The following is a 17,402-nucleotide window of genomic DNA, read 5'->3' on the forward strand; positions in this document are numbered from 1 at the left end:
AGAATATCTATTGTTATAGATTAACAACACATGTATTCATTTGTACTGTGATTTTGTATTAAATATTTGATGCATTCATGTATTTATTTCTGCTATATTTTTATTATGATGTTAAAAATAACCTTTTTTTTAATTTTTAAAATTTGTGTAAGTACTTAATGTTACATAAACTGGAAATAATATGAATGTAAACTAATTTTGTGAGTTTTAGATCAATTTAGCTTTAATGAATGTAATTCAGATAAACTTTTTCCAAGTATTTAGAAAGAAAAAAAATGAAAGAATCTTTCCACAAATTTAATATTTATTTATATTTAAGCTGAAAAAAAGTTTTCACAAAAGTTAATTAATAGAGTTTCCATAAATTATTTAGGAACATAAATTTATCTTTTAAATTTTCTTCTTTTATAATAATATTTTATTTGTAAGAAACACTTATGAATAAATATCAATAAAAATATTGGATTAAATTTGTTTTATGTCCTCTTACTATTCATTAAAATTGCATTTTTTTTTCAATGATGAGATTAAATTAATTTTTTTGGTCTTTAAACTATTCATTAAAATTGTGTTTCGTTCCTATTTTAAAATATGTATTAATTTTGTTTCTATAATTTATAAAAGAATAATGCTATATTAATACAAACTTTTTAACAACATAGAACATATGTTATTTTTTCTTATCGAGTTTTGGAATACATCAATAATAAATAAATAAAGAAAAGTGACATATATACTATATTAAAATATTATTAAAAAAATGTGTCAAAATAATTTTTTTATATAAAATAATGTAAAATGACACAAGAATTCTCAGTAAAACTCTTTTTTAGTGGTGGCGGAGCAGCCTTTACAATGGCGATGGTGAATCTTCTCCAAAAGCCATATTCCATACAAATTATTCATGACTCCATTTTCTCCTCTTTCCCTTCCATTCATCAACTTCTCTGCCTTTCCTTCGTCCTCCCATACTTATTGCCTTTCCTCTGCCCTTCCCAATGCCACCTTCCACCTCCTCCCTGCTTCTAGATATCCACCACCACTAGAAAAAAACGTTACAATCAGAGTTTTTACTAGGAATAAAGGATGCTCTGATGGTACACGATTCCATATACTAAGTAAAGAAATGAAGAAGAAGCAACAACGTTTAACCAAAAAAAAATAAATCCAATAGAATTAGAGAATGAGAGGAAAAAAAGAGTGAAAGAACAACACAATTTTCCAAAACGAAGAGCATAAAAAGATGGTGCATTTGGGAGATGATGAAACAATATTTTTGTTCTCACATCATCACATGGGTGGTCCCTCTAAACGAAGAACGACAGTTCCTTGGAGTTGTGGTAGTTGTCGTGGGCTCCAAATGCAACAATCTCCTCCGGCGTCCAAGGCATCGGAAATTGGCTTAATGACAAGAATGCCCTCACCGATGGTGGCGCAAGAAAAGGCGCTAAGAAAGGCCACAAGGGAAATGATGCAATACACTTCCTGGTGGGGGCTCCACAACACGCTGAACCCCAACGATATGATCTGCAATGGTACAGCCACTAGTATTATCGATGCCAACACGTAAATCCTCACCCTCAGGCCTTTGTTGATGACAAGAGACAAAACCCTCCAACAGGAGAATAAGAACCATGTGCAGTAGGTTATACCAAAAGCTGCAAAGGCCACACTGGTAAGGAAGGGGTGGGTGCAAAGCACGGTGTCGAAGCCGTATCCGTCATTGAAAATCACAGAGGTTTCCACAGGGACACGGTTCTCCAACGGAGAGAAGAAAATGAGCAAAGCTTGGAGCGTGGCGATGGGGAGACAAATGAGGAGCACGAAGGTGATTGCCCAAGCATCGTTTGGGGTTTTCTTTTTAATAGAGGCATTGAGGAGAAACAAGAGGGTGACGAGGAAGGCGGGTTCGAAGAATCCTAGGGAAAGTATGATGTGGACTTTGCAGAGGTTGGCTTGTTGGGATATAGTAAAAGTAGGTAGAAAAGTGTAGATGTATTTTCGGCGAAAAAAAGGTAAGCGGAGAAGTTCAGTGATGGACCATAGGAATATGAACAAGACAAGGAGGAAGCGCACGGTCCAAAGGGAGTTGAAGTTCTGTAAATGCGTGAGGGATTTTGACTTTAAACGAAGGTGGAAGATGAAGCTTATGGATAACACCGAGAGGATTATAAGCCCAGAGATGAATGTTACGGTCACAATGTCGAAAATTGAGTTGAGGAGTGGCACTGCATGCGTGAGCAACATGGATCACTTTGGTTTTTTTTTTTTTTTACTTTCTTGTATGTATGATATATGTATGTGTGCTTACATATATATACATATATACCTACATATGTATCTACTTTGCCATAGATGGTTGTTGGTTGATGTATATATTTGTGTTTGTTGTTTCTTCCCAGATTGATATAGTGTGTATATCACCCCACCAAAAAATGTTGTTTCAGGTGGAAAGATGGGTGTGAGAGGAGATGGTGATGAGATTTGGGTGACGCTGGCTCTGGTGGCGGCGGCGGCACTGGAGGAGGAGAGAGGGTGAGGTTAAGCATGGGAGTTTGGAGATGGATGGTTTAGGGTAAAAAGGCATGTAGGTATAAGGTGTAATGGCGTTGGTTTAGGTTGGAAGGGAAATATGAGTATGGGTGTTGTTCTTTCTCTCTCTCTCTCTCTCTCTCTCTCTCTCCCCTCTCTTCCAACCCTGGGGAGGTAGAGAACAACTACAAAAGATTAAGGTTTTGAAACAGGAGGAAGGTTGCAGATAGACAGAGGAAGAGCTAACCTTTTTTTTCTTTTTTGGGTACGAGGAGGAGAGGCTGGTTTTTTGCTGTAATGAAAAGGATCCTTTAATTTCGGTTTCCATGGTTGGTTCTCATTTATGAACACCACCACCACCCTCTTTTTTTGGTTCAAATATATCTCCTTTTATAGATTTTTACACCTTTTCATCTCCTCATTGCTATCATACTATCTATCATGCTCTTTTATCCTCTGTATCATCTATTTTATCTTCTCCCTCTTACCTAAACACTCACCACACTCTATTTTCAATTTTCCAAAACCTTTTTCACAATTAATAATATTAATTACCATCATGGAAAATCAGTTATGCATTTGCTTCTTATCACATCACATGTAACACTTTCTTTTAACAAAATTAAACATGCATGAAAAATATTCTCATCCTTGTAGCTCATATATAAAAAAATGTTTTCATGCATGTTATCCAATATTTCGGTTAAAACAAAATAGATATATAATTTTATTGATCTTATTTAGTTATCCATCATATTTTATATTGTTATACTATATCATTTTCAAGATATTAATTATAATATGGTTTGCAAGTAATTGTTTTATTTTTATAAAATTTTAAAAGTATTATATTTTTTAAAAAATAAGATTATGTCTGCATATACAACGGATTTTAACATTTTATTGTACTAAATTACACATAAATGCTTAGAATTTAAAAACATAAAGTTTATAGGGGTTGATATTTACAAATTACAATTCTCACGTTACAGATGAAACAAGACTTCATATATATGTTGTAATTTATGTCTACCCCGGATGATGTTTTGTGTTAGATTTATGACCAAGACAAGAAACTTAAACAAAAATTTCAAAAGTGTCATACAATTGGCTTAGTTTCCTCTAATGTGATGACGATCATTGAAAAACCAGAACACTTTATGTGCGATGCTAGTGGTAGTTAGAACATTCATGTTAGTTTTAAAAAATGGAAAAGGAACAACATTGAGTCGAATAACGGGTAGAAGATGAACATACAATTTGAAGAAAATTTAAACCAAATATGATAGTATTTAAAGCAGGCGTTATTGAAAAATTTCAATCTTTAACTCATCTCCTACAACAAACTTGAGCAATATCATATGTTTGTCTAGTCAGTTTTCATATGATCTAATTCTAATAATTAACCTTCTAGGTTGAGTTTCTCTGTATCAAGCTCCATTGGACTAAGTTCTTTTAGATTGACCACTCTGGATCAAACCACTAGTTTAGCGAAGGAAAACGACTATTGTTGTTTTTGAATATACGTCGAGGTTTTAGAACCAGCATATACGGGTGAGGTAAAAAGTTTGAGACTTTAGGTCGCGGTTCCAACCGCAGTAAAAACATGGGGATATGATAGTGGTTCTTTCTTGAACTGCGACCAAAACCTTTTTTTTTTTTTAATTTTCCTCTAACATTTGGCCGCAGTTCCAACCGCAGTAAAAACTTGGGGATATGACCGCAATTCCTGTTGGAACCGCGGCCAAAACCCCCATTTTTCTTAAAAAAATTTCATCTAACTTTCTACCTCGGTTTTGGCCACAACCGCCTGAAATTTTTTTTCATAACATGTCTGTTTTTGTGATATCCTCTATCACAAAAACAAACCGACATATTAAACAATCACCTAATGTACACATATTCAAAGCAGATTCAACAGATTAAACACAATAATCAATATTTACACCACATAATGTACAAATTCTAATAACTATAAATCAACATGTTCTAATGTATTTTAAATCTAATAACTGAACTATTATATAATCTAACTAAATGTTTTGCAATAGCTTTCCTCAGTAATGAAAGTGGCTTCTCAAGAATTGGTGTAGGAGTCTTGAATCTCTGCACAAGACAATTGATATTAATTAGTGTATATGAATTCCAAATGTTGGAGAAAATCAAAATTTATTAAATTTAAATATTATTATTTCCCAACCTCTTGTGATATGGGCACGAATAATGTGGGTCATCCAATAAATTACATAGTATCCGCACTCATATGACCCATTCTGTCTGTTACACTACAATATATCATCACAGTTGTAAATAATTAGTGAAAATCCTATAGTATAATTGTCAAATTGAATAGCATATATTAATTCCAAAAAATATTGTAAAAATTACAGGTACTTTTTTTATCAAATAGTTGAAAATAAAGGAGGTTAAAAACTCCCACAAAATAATAGTCAGTAATAGAGGAGGTTTTTATCCTTCGTAGAAAAACCTCCCCAAATTGAACATGATACCAGAAGTCGCGGAAAACCCCGTAGATAGTTTGTTGCGACTCAAACTACGGGGGTTTGAGAAACCCTCGAAAATTACTTTGTGGAGGGTAAAAACTCCCACAAATCGAAAAAAAAACCTCCACTAAATAACATTTTTTTTGTAGTGCACGAAACAAATGATTTTGATGAGATCACAACATATATTACAAGAAGATTTGCAAGCGACAAGAAAATACATTTTATTCCTTATATATCTGGATATAAAACAATTAAAACTCCTATTATCATTGACAGTTTGATAATTCAACTTAAACCTTCTAAACTATGCTAATTTGAGAGAGTTTTTTATAACTTCCGGAAAATAACCCCTTTAAATAAGGTTTTTTTTTTTGTAGTGGTGAATGATTTGGGGATCAATGAACCTATAGTCATCATTGTATCCTAAGTTGTTACTGACCACAAACATATACCTGAAATCAAAAATTAACTTTGATATAAGTATACTTGATATATAAATCAATTTTATATAAATAAGGCTTAAATATCTATTTAGTCCCCAAGTTTGGGGCTGACTTTCCGTTTGATACCCGGTTTTAAAAGTGATTTAATTAGGTCCCAAGGTTTTTGATTTTGCTTGCAATAGGTCCCTTCCGTTAAGAAGCTTGTAACGGCGTTAATTTTTCTTCTCTCTCCTGTGTGTTATTCCTGACATATCTTTCTCTCTTTCCAATTTCTCTTCTCTCTCTCACCATTAAAACATAATTATAACTACCTCTCTCTCTCACACCTTTTTCTCTCTCTTCTATTTTCATCACTCTTCATTATAATATCTCTCACCTTTTTCTCTCTCACTTTTTTCATCTCTTCACTATTCCACTTCTCTCTCTCTTCTTCCTTTCTCACTAACAACTCGCATCAAGGCAAATAGAAGAGGAAAATTATTCAAACCACGTGAAACCTGACAAGAAATGAGAAGCATGCAGTTGTAGTGAGCTACAATAAGGTGAAAATTCTTTTTTTATCCATTAACATCATAAAAGGACAAATATTATTACCTCATCAGCTATAAAGCATGTGAAATAAGGAACTAGTGGATGAAGCCCCGAATCAGTAGCCAAACTTACTAATGCTTCTTTAAAGAGAGCTGAATCAGACTCACTCAAAGTAAGCTTAGCAACTTTGTCAAAATACATCTGTAAGAAACAATAAAACTAATAAAAATGAATCCCAATATGTGAAACAAGATAGCTCATGGTGCCTAAAGAATTTTAATACCTGAAGTTCTCTGGATAATATATGCTTAACAGGCAATTTGATGTCAACTGGAAGGTCATCATCTTTCTGCTCATGCTTTTTGGTATCAGAAGGAGCTGAAATTACTGCATATAGCATAATAAGTAAATAATAATTCTTAAAAGGGGTATTAGGAGAGTAGAAGTTACAGTTAAACTGGAAGAATTTACAAATAATGGATCTCGAAGCATTAAGCAGCCAAAAAGTTCCTGTTTGTTTTGTTTGTATGATGTACATCTCCACAATTATAAGGAGCAAAATATTTATATGATTCTATGGGGGGCGCACACACACATATAACTAAATATATCTGAAAATCAGTATATTTAATTGGATGTGTATACTTCTTCTAGTTTTCCATTTCTAATTTCTAGTGATTTAGTGTGCATAAAGATATTGATGTTTTCCACATATTTTAGACCCACAAAGCTGACCATGCTATGGTGACAAAAAAAAAATCACTTAAATAACATCTCCCAATCTAAACACTAACTAGAGTAAAAATTCATGATATCATGAACCAGAGGAAGTCAAAACGACAAGCTGACAAGTATAACATCAAAAGAAATAATACATCCAAAAATTCCTCAATCCATGCAACTAAACCATACAACCTAGTATCATATGAGCCAAAGAATACAGGTAGAACTCAAGGTGAGAGACATACCTTCTATAGGAGCATTTTCTGGAATAGCAGGTTGCACACCTTCAATGGCAAGCCAGTGGCATGTAACTGCAGTATCAAGAGGTGCTTTTGGTAAAGAAGCTTCAATAACCTATGATTAACAGAAGCTATATAATTTGAACGAGGTGATGCACAGGTTGAAATCCAATTGAAGTGAGTCAATGAAAATGACTGAGTACACCCTTACATCTTTTAAATCTACATCCTTGTCATCAATATAAAACAAGTCCCTGTGTCCAACAACTCTTTTGAACCACAAAGGACCACCAGATGCAAATCCATATATTGGCTGTCACAAGGGATCGAAACACGGCGATAATGAGATTGGAGACAACAACTATACTTTATTTTCTTAAAAAGAAAATAAATTCACCAAAAATTTCCTCAAGGTAGTTCTAATATGCATCTTCTATCTGGAAATAGCAAGAACCCATAAAATCACAATCCTCACTACTCTCAATGCACAGTCAATTCTCAATTCTAATATAAATGAAGCTTTTTATATTATATTTTTCCACAACTTTTATGTACACTACTGAACTGTTTTGAGAAAGAAAAGGAACGAAAGAAGAAGAAGAAGAGAGAGAGAAGTGAAACAGTGAAGAGATGAAAAAAGTGGGAGAGAAAAAGGTGAGAGATAGTTATAATGAAGAGTGATGAAAATAGAAGAGAGAGAAAAAGGTGAGAGAGAGAGAGGGGTAGTTATAATTATGTTGTAATGGTGAGAGAGAGAAGAGAAATTGGAAAGAGAGAAAGATATGTCAGGAATAACAGAGGAGAGAGAAGAAAAATTAACGTCGTTACAAGCTTCTTAACGGAAGGGACCTATTGCAAGCAAAATCAAAAACCTGGGGACCTAATTAAATCACTTTTAAAACCGGGTATCAAACGGAAATTCAGCCCCAAACTTGGGTACTATATAGGTATTTAAGCCTATAAATAATTGCTCATAGACTTACATCATCCATAGTTGAACTAATGTATTATTCAACTCTTTTGTTCCCGACACAAGCTTTTTGACATGGCTATGGAGGTATATTGGGACCTCCAAGCCTCTCACAAATACATTAGCTTCATATTCAACCTCCAAAGGCTTATTTTCAATTATGTCAGCAAGTAGCTGCAATGAACCAAGAGGATCGTCCTCAGATAAAGGAAGCTTCTCTTGTGCATGCGTTTGTTGTTACATGGAAAAATAAGATAAGTTTTGACATCAATAACATGTAAACTTTAAAATTGAGAAGTGTAAAGTAGAATTCCATACCAGGGGGTCAAAAATTGAACCAACCAATTGTTTAGGCCAAGCGATAAAAGACTGGAATGCATGTGCCATAGTGAAAATCTCATCTGTGGGCAGAGGAACTGAGGCATCAGGTATGATAATGTCGCCTACTGATACCTCCACCTCATCCTCTGATAGCTTCATACCATGAACAATAGTCGTTGCCTGAAACATTGTTCCACGAGCTACCAGCATCGTCCCGATACCATCTAAAATGAATAGTAGACATGGACTAGCATCGTCCATGTCATCCCCTAGGACGACTGGTGTTGAACAACTTCCTTTCCCGCTTCTCCCTTTCAGAGTAAATGTTAGATTATACAAAATATAGAAATTATTGAACATAAATGTTTATTAATTTTACCTGTGAGAGACACAACATGTTCTTGTTCCTGTAGAGATGGCATCGCCCGTATGCCATAGCTCTCAAACTGTTGTTGGAATTGGCGCATAACTCTGTCAGTCACATCTGTAGTGACCTCATTATACAATTCATCCCTAAGCTTTGTCCTAAGCTCCGCCCTAAGATTCTCCCTAAGGTCCTCTCAAAGCTTTTTTGTGATATCTTGTGTCAGCCTTTGCTCTTGTGCTTCGTTGTATGCATATGAATTCTGACGAAAAGAGCTCCTAAAATAATCTTGAATGCCTACTCCAGTTCCAGCAGCACGTACATGTCCAGGGTGCTCAGGTCGTCCAACAGTAAGAATATCCTGGCGACCCTTTGGAGTGAATTGACCTTGGGAGCTCTGCTCAACCAAGGAGTCTTGTAACATTACAAAACACCATTATTCTTTGAAAAGTTAAAGGTAGTATTATTATTTTAGGAACAGTGATAACTTACAATTCTTTCAGATATTTCCCGTACAGTGTCAGAAGAGTAGGAGCCCGATGCTTTTAAATGAGCCAACTTCCATTTCTAATGCTGAGAAGGTGGAGAAGGAGGCTGGGGGCTACCACCCTCAAATGATGGTCTCGCTTTTGCCTTTTTGCTTGAGGATTTTCTCCTCAAGCTTCCTATACCCACCACGAGATAATAGGTGTGGGTTTTTATTTTGAGCACTTATTCCTTGTGCTTTGCTTCTTTTTGCCTGTCACATATGTTTAGTTAATTAGTTCATATGATATATATTTGTTAATGAGGAATTGAATAATGTCAACTATAATAACCTGCCATTCCTCTGATGTCTGACTCTGTACATAGAGGCGTCAAGTCTCCTCATCAATGGCCTTATATGTCTCACATGGAGACTTATTTTTTTTGCTTCCAAATATATATCTCGAGGTCAACTTACTTTTAAAACCTCAGAAGTTTTCAGCAACAGTTGATAAACACCTATTTCTAAGTGTTGTGACATTTGGAATGTCAAATGTCATTTGAAATAAACATAATAAAGTTATATCAGTACAAATATATTGTTCCATATAATGTTTCAATCAACCTCGGACACATGGTCAAAAGATGGAGTAAGAGTACTAATCCTATCACGTGCCACTACTCCAATGTATGATCGGAAGTCATCTGCATTAGAGCCAAATGCCACACCCGTGATCACATTAACATTCACGGGTGTTCTTTCACCACTATTTTTTCTGATTAAAAGTTGTTTCATTTTGGTGAGTCCTCTAGTAAATCTGGAAGGGAGAGCCTCATCCCATGATGAATGTGGATTGTCAGCCTTATATCAATCAAAATACATAACATGTAATATTAATAAAAGACTTATGTAATATCATATAATTTAACAAAACATGTAATAATAATCATAGGAAATATTAATAAAAGACTTATGTAATATTAAGAAAAAACTTATACACAAATTTGAAATTCATACATAAAGATATGGATTCATCGTATGTATATTTTCTCATTATGATCTGACCGAATTGCATGTACATCGTCAACTAAAGGTTGGTCATCCAAATTTGTCGTAGTTTGAAATGAATGATTGTCAGCAATATGAATATTAATCAAATTGTCTTCGTTAACTTCAATTTTTTTTTTTGCCTTGAAGAGCGACATACCATTCGCCAAATGCAAGATCTTTAACATAAAAAACTTGAAATGCTTGATGTACCATGATAAACGGTTCGTCTCGATAACCCACTTTTCGAAAATCAACTAGTGTCATATCCAATTCATTTATTTTCACACCACTCTTATTGTCAAACCACTTACATTTGATCAATGGAACAAAAAACTTGGTGTAATCAACCTCCCATATATATTCTATTATACCATAATATCTCATTAATCCAAGTACAGGAGATTGTTCTTTTGATGTGGAAAATTGAAGCGACTCAGCTTCTAAACTGACTCCACTATTTTGTACTGTACTTTTATCATCTAAAGTCTTTGTATAAAAATATTAATAAACATATTTTCATTTCATTTTTGTTAAAAGAATACAAATATTCTAACAAATTACACATCTTCTAGATTTGAGCAGATTGTAGAATATTGAGTAGTTTTCAAGAAGAACTGCATTGATATACTAACTAATTAAAAATCAACCAGAAATTAGTAAACTAGTCATAACGAACCTGTTAGCTCTTAGTTGGACCAGAAAATTACTTTTCAAAGTAAACCACATCATGTGAGTTTATTTTAAACAATTCACATCTCCAACTTGTATGATCAATATAAACATGATGTTATTCTGATTTATCATTTGTTGCATAAGTGAAATTAAGGAAAACAAAACGCATTGAATTTCAAATTGGAATTTAAACTTAATAAATTTGTTACCATCACGCTCATAGTTTAACTTATACTCCTTTCATTTCTATGATTTTATCAAAATTGTAAACATGATGTTGTCATCCTGATTTATCATGTGCCATAGAAGTGAAATTAAGAAAAACAAAACGCACTGAATTTCAAATTGGAATTTAAACTTAATAAAATTGTTACACGCTCATAGTTTATCTTCTACTCCTTTCATTTCTATGATTTTATCAAAATTGGTATTAAGAAACTAAATGTTTCACAACTATTATGGGTTGATGCTAACGTCTTTTCATGGGGGTTTCTTGTTTTTTTTTTTAGTTTTCAAAATTATTGAAATTATGTTGACTTTAGTTTTTTACAAATTTAATAACAATCAGAAGGGAAAAGATATAACACAACTCTCCAATCAAAAATCAACATCAACATCGTCAATTGTTTTTTTATTAACACTAGTAAAAAATTGGGTTTTTACAGCGCACATTATGCCACTATTCAACAGAAACCGTAGCATAAAACTGCGCGGTGACATTTTTGAAAATAAAATGAACTTATATGTCGCGGTTCAGAGGGGAACCGCCGCCTATTCCCTAGTCAAAGTTCTAACTTTGATGCCTCATCAATACCATAATAAATTGTAGGGGGAATAGGTTGTGGTTCCCAGCCCACCCGCGGCCTATTCCCCCTATAACTTCTGACCAGTCAAATCTGTAATAAATTGTAGGGGGAATAGGCCGCGGGTGGGCTGGGAATCGCGACCTATTCTCCCTACAAATTATTAAGGTACTGAGTGGGGGGAATGTTAAAAGTTTGCATGAGGAATAGGCAGCGATTGCTCTAAGAACTGGGGCTTATTCCCCCAGAAACTTCTGACCATGTCAGCGCCTGTAATAAATTGTAAGTGAAAAACAACCGCGGCCGTTTCGCTGCACTAGTGTAAAGTGAAAAACAAATAAACAAACAGAATATAAGAGCAACAAATTGTGATGTCGCAGGTTGTTGTGTGTGGATGTGAGAGAGGATAGAGATGAGAGATAAAAAAATTGGATAAATGAGGAAGGTGAATTAGAGTTAGATGAGTGTTTATGATTTTTTCAATTGAGGCTACTATAGGGATTACAAAGAAAATGTTGGAGTGAGAGAGATGAAAGAGAAGGGTTGAGAGGAATGAGCGATGAGAAAAAAGTGAGTAAAAGTTTGGGGGTTTGTTGTTTTTTTTAGTTTTAAGAATGAAAATTATTCAAATACCCTTGACCTTAAAACTTAGAATCGATAATATGTTAGGGTATTTTTGTTTACTAAAACCTGATACACATTGCTAAATGTACCAACTGAATAAAGAGCGTACACAAGTTAGCAAACCCAACTTTTATTTTTTTTTATTTTTATTTTTTTAAAAAAACACCTTTTATTTTATCATGGATGATAAATAAATACCTTTTATTTTTTATTTTAATTTAAATTTTAAAATTATTAAAATATTCTTAGATTTAAAGTATATTATATATATATATATATATATAATATTATATTTTAAAAAAAATTGGTGAAAGTTATAATATTTTCAATTGAATATTATTTTAGTGATAATTAGCTCACCTTTTGTATTTTTATATTTTTTGTTTTCTTTTATTCTTGGAATGATATTATATAATGTATATACACGAAGAGTTAGATGCTGACAAGGATAGTACCACTGGAACTGGTCACCGAAAAAGTAGTATTAAGATATTTTAGATGATGTGTCTTAATCTTTTGATAAATTTATTAAGTTCTTAACCATATTTTAGAATTATTTATGAGTCATATGGTAATCATGTTTTGAGATAGTTTAAGAACACAAACTAATTCAATTTAGTTATAATTATTAATGTTACTAGTGAGTTATAATATTATTTATAAGTACTGTAAGAATGTTTAAAAAAATAAGGTTGTCACAAAACCATTTTGGACAATTTCTTTCATAAATAATTGTGAGGCAAGAATAAAAAAAAGAAAATAAAATAAATTTTTCCATAAATTAAAATTAGTTTAAGGGGATTTTTTTTTCTTCTTCTAAATTTTATTATATTAAAGTTTATTATTACAAATAAATTAGATTTACTGTTACATGGATAATTGAAAAAAATTATTAGTATATCAAAATTATTACGTATTATTGACAGTCAAAAGTTTGTCAATAAACTACTCATTAATAAATTTTATCAATAAATAATAAAAATTTATAAATAATTATTAACTATCAATTTGCCGGTAATTACTAATAACGGTTAATAATTATCTAATTGTTAACATAGTAATTAGGTTTTTTTCTCCTTTTCTTTTATTTCTCCTCTTCTTCCTATGGTCACTACTTTGTCACCATCGTGCTCTAATCGTTATTTCCATCATAGTAAAATTTTGACACTTAATTTATTAATGAAATTTATCGATAAAAATATTTGTCAATAATAAAAATTATAAAGTATTAACAAATCTACTACTAATGAATATTTTCATAGTAAAAATTTATTTTACTCTTAATTATTAAATAATAATTATATCACTAATTAAAATTCTAAAATATATGTTAATAAATTATATATTCAAGGGATTTCTTCTATGAGTCAAATTGTATCGATAATTTAGCAAAAAAAATTTTATGTGTAATAAAAATATATCCTACAAATAATACCCTAAGTATAATTTGATAATTTTTATGAGATAAGATCCGTTAATTCTTTCTCTGACCATTCGGACCCTCTAGCAAGCGCCAAAAGAGGGAAAAAAATAAAGTAATTAAATGCAAGAAAAAACAAAATGCCTGCAACCTTGTTTTAATCACCCTGCTACCAAATGCTCCTGCACTATCAGAATTAAGCTGAGATTATTAATTGGTTTGTTCATCTGAGTGGGAGAAAAGTGGGGAAAGTAAAATTGGGATATGATTCTGCTAACAACTTATGAGGCAATACACATAAAACCTACATTTCCAGTTATCACTTTCTGTTCCACCTATATATTAAATTTTTCTTCTTTTCCTTTTGTCCCGGTGTTGAGCACCTGCATCCCACTAGTCAAATAAAAAAACCTTCATTTTAATAATTAATGTTTCTTGTTTACTCATCATGTCATAACAAAACGCCATGTATAACAATTTTACATCATTGTAAGAGATGCACTATATATCTTTTATCCTTCAGACAACAAAAACAAAAGAAAAGCTCTTATGAAGCTTTGAATTAATATGATAGAAGGTGAGTTTAGGTCTAACTCTAGTAGCTTGTAATTCACGTTGAGGTATAGACATTTCGTGCATGATAATAATTAGGATAGGTTTTAACTATGACTCTGATATCATGTTAGAAGATGAGTTTAGACCTAACTCAATCCTACAAAACCAGCTTATAAAGAAATATTTGCACCTCACTTATATATTATAAATTGGTTTTATCTCTAATTGATGTGGGATTTCCAACATAATAAACATCACTCCCTTTGTTATTGTTTCGATACAGTGTACCATAACAGAAGTAGCCAATAATTTTAAGGAATTGAGACTATGTACAAAACAAAAGGAAGAATGCAATAAAATGGAGATAGAACTGTGCAAAAAGGTCTTGTCAGAAATCACACGTTCATTTTCTTCCTTTTTCGATTGCATCATTCAACAAAACAATTCGTTAGAAGATGAAAACTTATGTTTCCACTATCGATGGTTAAATTAATGTTACATTTTGCAGATCAATTGTTAATGCTAATAATATATTGTAATAAATTTACTTAAAGAACCTAATTTACGACACTGTTATCTCAAATCGATTAGTTACTTGATGATAGAGAAAATAACCTTACTTATTTGGATAAGCTATGCCTAAAGTTTCTTTGTTATTTTGCTAACCTTTCCTCGCAGAAGAGTTCTTTGTTTTGTGAAATGATGACACCACCTAATATTAAAGTTACCTTTTGTTTTTCACTTTCTTTAAGTTATAATATACATAAGTTTATGTAAAATACATAGTTAATATAAAAAAAAATGTACAACTTGCAACGAATTATAAATAACGTGATTTTTAATTAATGATAATAAAAGTCAATAATTTACCATATACAAAATATTGTTTTTTAATACATTGCCTTTGCCATACAGAATAAAACATATAAATGGAATGATTTAGAAAATAACTAAGATATATCCTGGAAGATAATTAATATAATAAGATTTGATTAGCCCAAATGGGTAACTGAGAATCGTTTGTGATTAAGGTAAACTTAAATAGAATTAATTTGATCACATGAGGGGATACATTTTGTAGAAGATAAAATAAAGAAAGAGTAAAAGAGAGATTCGAAAGATTTTCAAAAGACAGCAGAAAGACGTCTCCTTTTTATAAAGAAAGAAAAGATAGCAATAAAATAGAATCTATTCTACAGAATATTTTGTCACACAATATGCTTCAACTTACTATCCTTCTACATCAATGTCTTCCACTCACAAAGAATTAATTGCTGAAAATGATGAAAAGAGAAATTAAAGGGACGAAAAACAACAATAATTGAATAATTTGGTAAAGCTGAGGCGGTGGAGATCCACACGACATGCAGTTCTGTAACACGAATCCACCGGAAAATACATAGAACAACGTTTTGAAAATCAATGGAGATGATATTACAGTAATTAATTTGCTTGTTATGGAGATTTAAAAAAAAAAAAATCCCTTTTCAGTTAGTCATTTTTCTTGTTATTTGTAAACGGGTATGAATGGAAAAGCTATTATCATATAGGTATTTTACTTAGTTAAAAGTGTAACATGCTGTCTATGAAAACCCTAAAACAGATCCTATACATAGACAGACAGACACATGAGATGTTGAGACTCATGATGAGAAATTTGGATCCAATGATTGAAAACAGTGAACAACAGAATGATATATAGGACACTGAAACTGAAGTAAGCATGACAGAAAGATCTGAAAATGAGTAGAACCAGAATTCAAAAAGCAAATGATGGCTGCCCTTTTTCTAATGTGTTGAAGACAAGAAGGGCACATGTGCAGTCAAATATTTTCATCATTACACGGATCCACCACTGAATCTCACTCACCATGAATCTCCACAGGTAAAAAAGGGTACAACAGATGAGTGTGTATAAAGCTGAAAATTCAAAGAAAACATAATAATTATTATTATAACTGACCTTGAGAGGATCGTGATTTTTGATGATGGAAGCTGTAATTGAGGGGAATGAAGCCTGGTCCGAGGAGACATATAAAACATAATCTGCAGATGTTGTATAGAATTATTGCATCTGAATGATCTGATGTGAAGTAGTGAAAGGTGGAGTTATATATTATCGATTTCCTTGGACCACGCAGCATTCCCCTCAAAAGATGATAGCTTCCGGATCTTGTTCATTATAGCTGTATATATGACTAACCCTTTGATACAAAGAAGGTGCTTTCGCTTGTGTTTGGTTCTGATATGGAAGAAGGCACCATATTTGAAGGAATGAAATGAAAAAAAAAAAATTGATTTGGTTTCAAAAGAAAGTAAAAGTAACACGCAGAGAGAGAGAGAGAGAGAGAGAGAGAGAGAGAGAGAGAGAGAGAGAGAGAGAGAGAGAGAGTGGAAGATGTGAATGGATGGGGTCTGGTGGTGATGGTCATTTCTGGAACACAGCTGTAGTTGTTGGATGAGGGTTTAAAGGTGACCATTCTCTCTCTCTATATATATGCTATGGAAGCACTATAAGGTAATGAATGGAGTTGATTATTTCTGGTTTCTGCCATAATAACTCTTTCACTGTAACTCTACTTATCTTTTATTGTTTTGGTGGAAAATAATCACCATCTTAATTACAACCACCATAATAATATTCTATATACATTGTCCAAAACAAAAAGAAACAAAGTAGATAAAGTAATAAATGAAAAAGAATTATAAAGTATTGGAAGGAAGAACTTCAATTCTTCCCCTAATATATTTCGAAGTAATAAGATTAGTTTAATGAGTTTGAAAGAAAAAATGGAAAGACATAGATTCAACTATCCAACAATAAAATAAAGAAATAAAATAAAAAACCAAAACTTTATAAATATATTAATTGATGAGAAATTGTAATAAGTAAAAGTTTTAAACGGTTAATAAGAATATCACGGAGCTTATCACATATATATATAGCAAATTATAGTAAGATATTGTAGAAGTCTAATTACATTGTTAGCAGAGATTATCTTTTTACATTAAAAAGTGTTTATATGCGTGTAATTTTGATAAACTTTTGCATCGACATTGTTAATTGCAGACCGATTAAAAGATAAGAATTACTCAAGCTCAAACTTTAAGAAAAAATTATTTGATAATGTTTCTGTAGAATAAAAAAATCTAGTATAGGTAAAAGAAATATCGAACAACAA

The 17,402-nt window shown here is 32.2% G+C and overlaps 1 protein-coding gene and 2 long non-coding RNA genes across 3 annotated transcripts; all 3 read right to left on the reverse strand.

Moving 5' to 3' along the window:
* Nucleotides 1–830: 830 nt before the first annotated feature.
* Nucleotides 831–2,733, reverse strand: LOC111242666. The gene is made up of 2 exons (XM_022787053.1): nt 1,287–2,733; nt 831–1,042 (listed from the first exon to the last, which is right to left on the reverse strand). Exon 1 carries the CDS (start codon nt 2,245–2,247, stop codon nt 1,291–1,293), a length of 957 nt encoding a protein of 318 aa, XP_022642774.1. The 5' UTR covers nt 2,248–2,733; the 3' UTR covers nt 831–1,042; nt 1,287–1,290.
* A 3,189-nt stretch (nt 2,734–5,922) lies between these two features.
* Nucleotides 5,923–7,305, reverse strand: LOC106775616. Its single transcript, XR_001376813.2, has 5 exons — nt 7,187–7,305; nt 6,982–7,090; nt 6,297–6,400; nt 6,077–6,214; nt 5,923–5,979 (listed from the first exon to the last, which is right to left on the reverse strand). It is a non-coding gene; the product is annotated as an uncharacterized LOC106775616 (long non-coding RNA).
* Nucleotides 7,306–15,350: 8,045 nt separating this feature from the next.
* On the reverse strand, nt 15,351–16,725 carry LOC106775468. Its single transcript, XR_001376797.2, has 2 exons — nt 16,424–16,725; nt 15,351–16,140 (listed from the first exon to the last, which is right to left on the reverse strand). It is a non-coding gene; the product is annotated as an uncharacterized LOC106775468 (long non-coding RNA).
* Nucleotides 16,726–17,402: the final 677 nt, after the last annotated feature.

The sequence above is a fragment of the Vigna radiata genome, chromosome 10, assembly GCF_000741045.1.
Source record: "Vigna radiata var. radiata cultivar VC1973A chromosome 10, Vradiata_ver6, whole genome shotgun sequence".
Classification (NCBI taxonomy): Eukaryota; Viridiplantae; Streptophyta; class Magnoliopsida; order Fabales; family Fabaceae; genus Vigna; species Vigna radiata.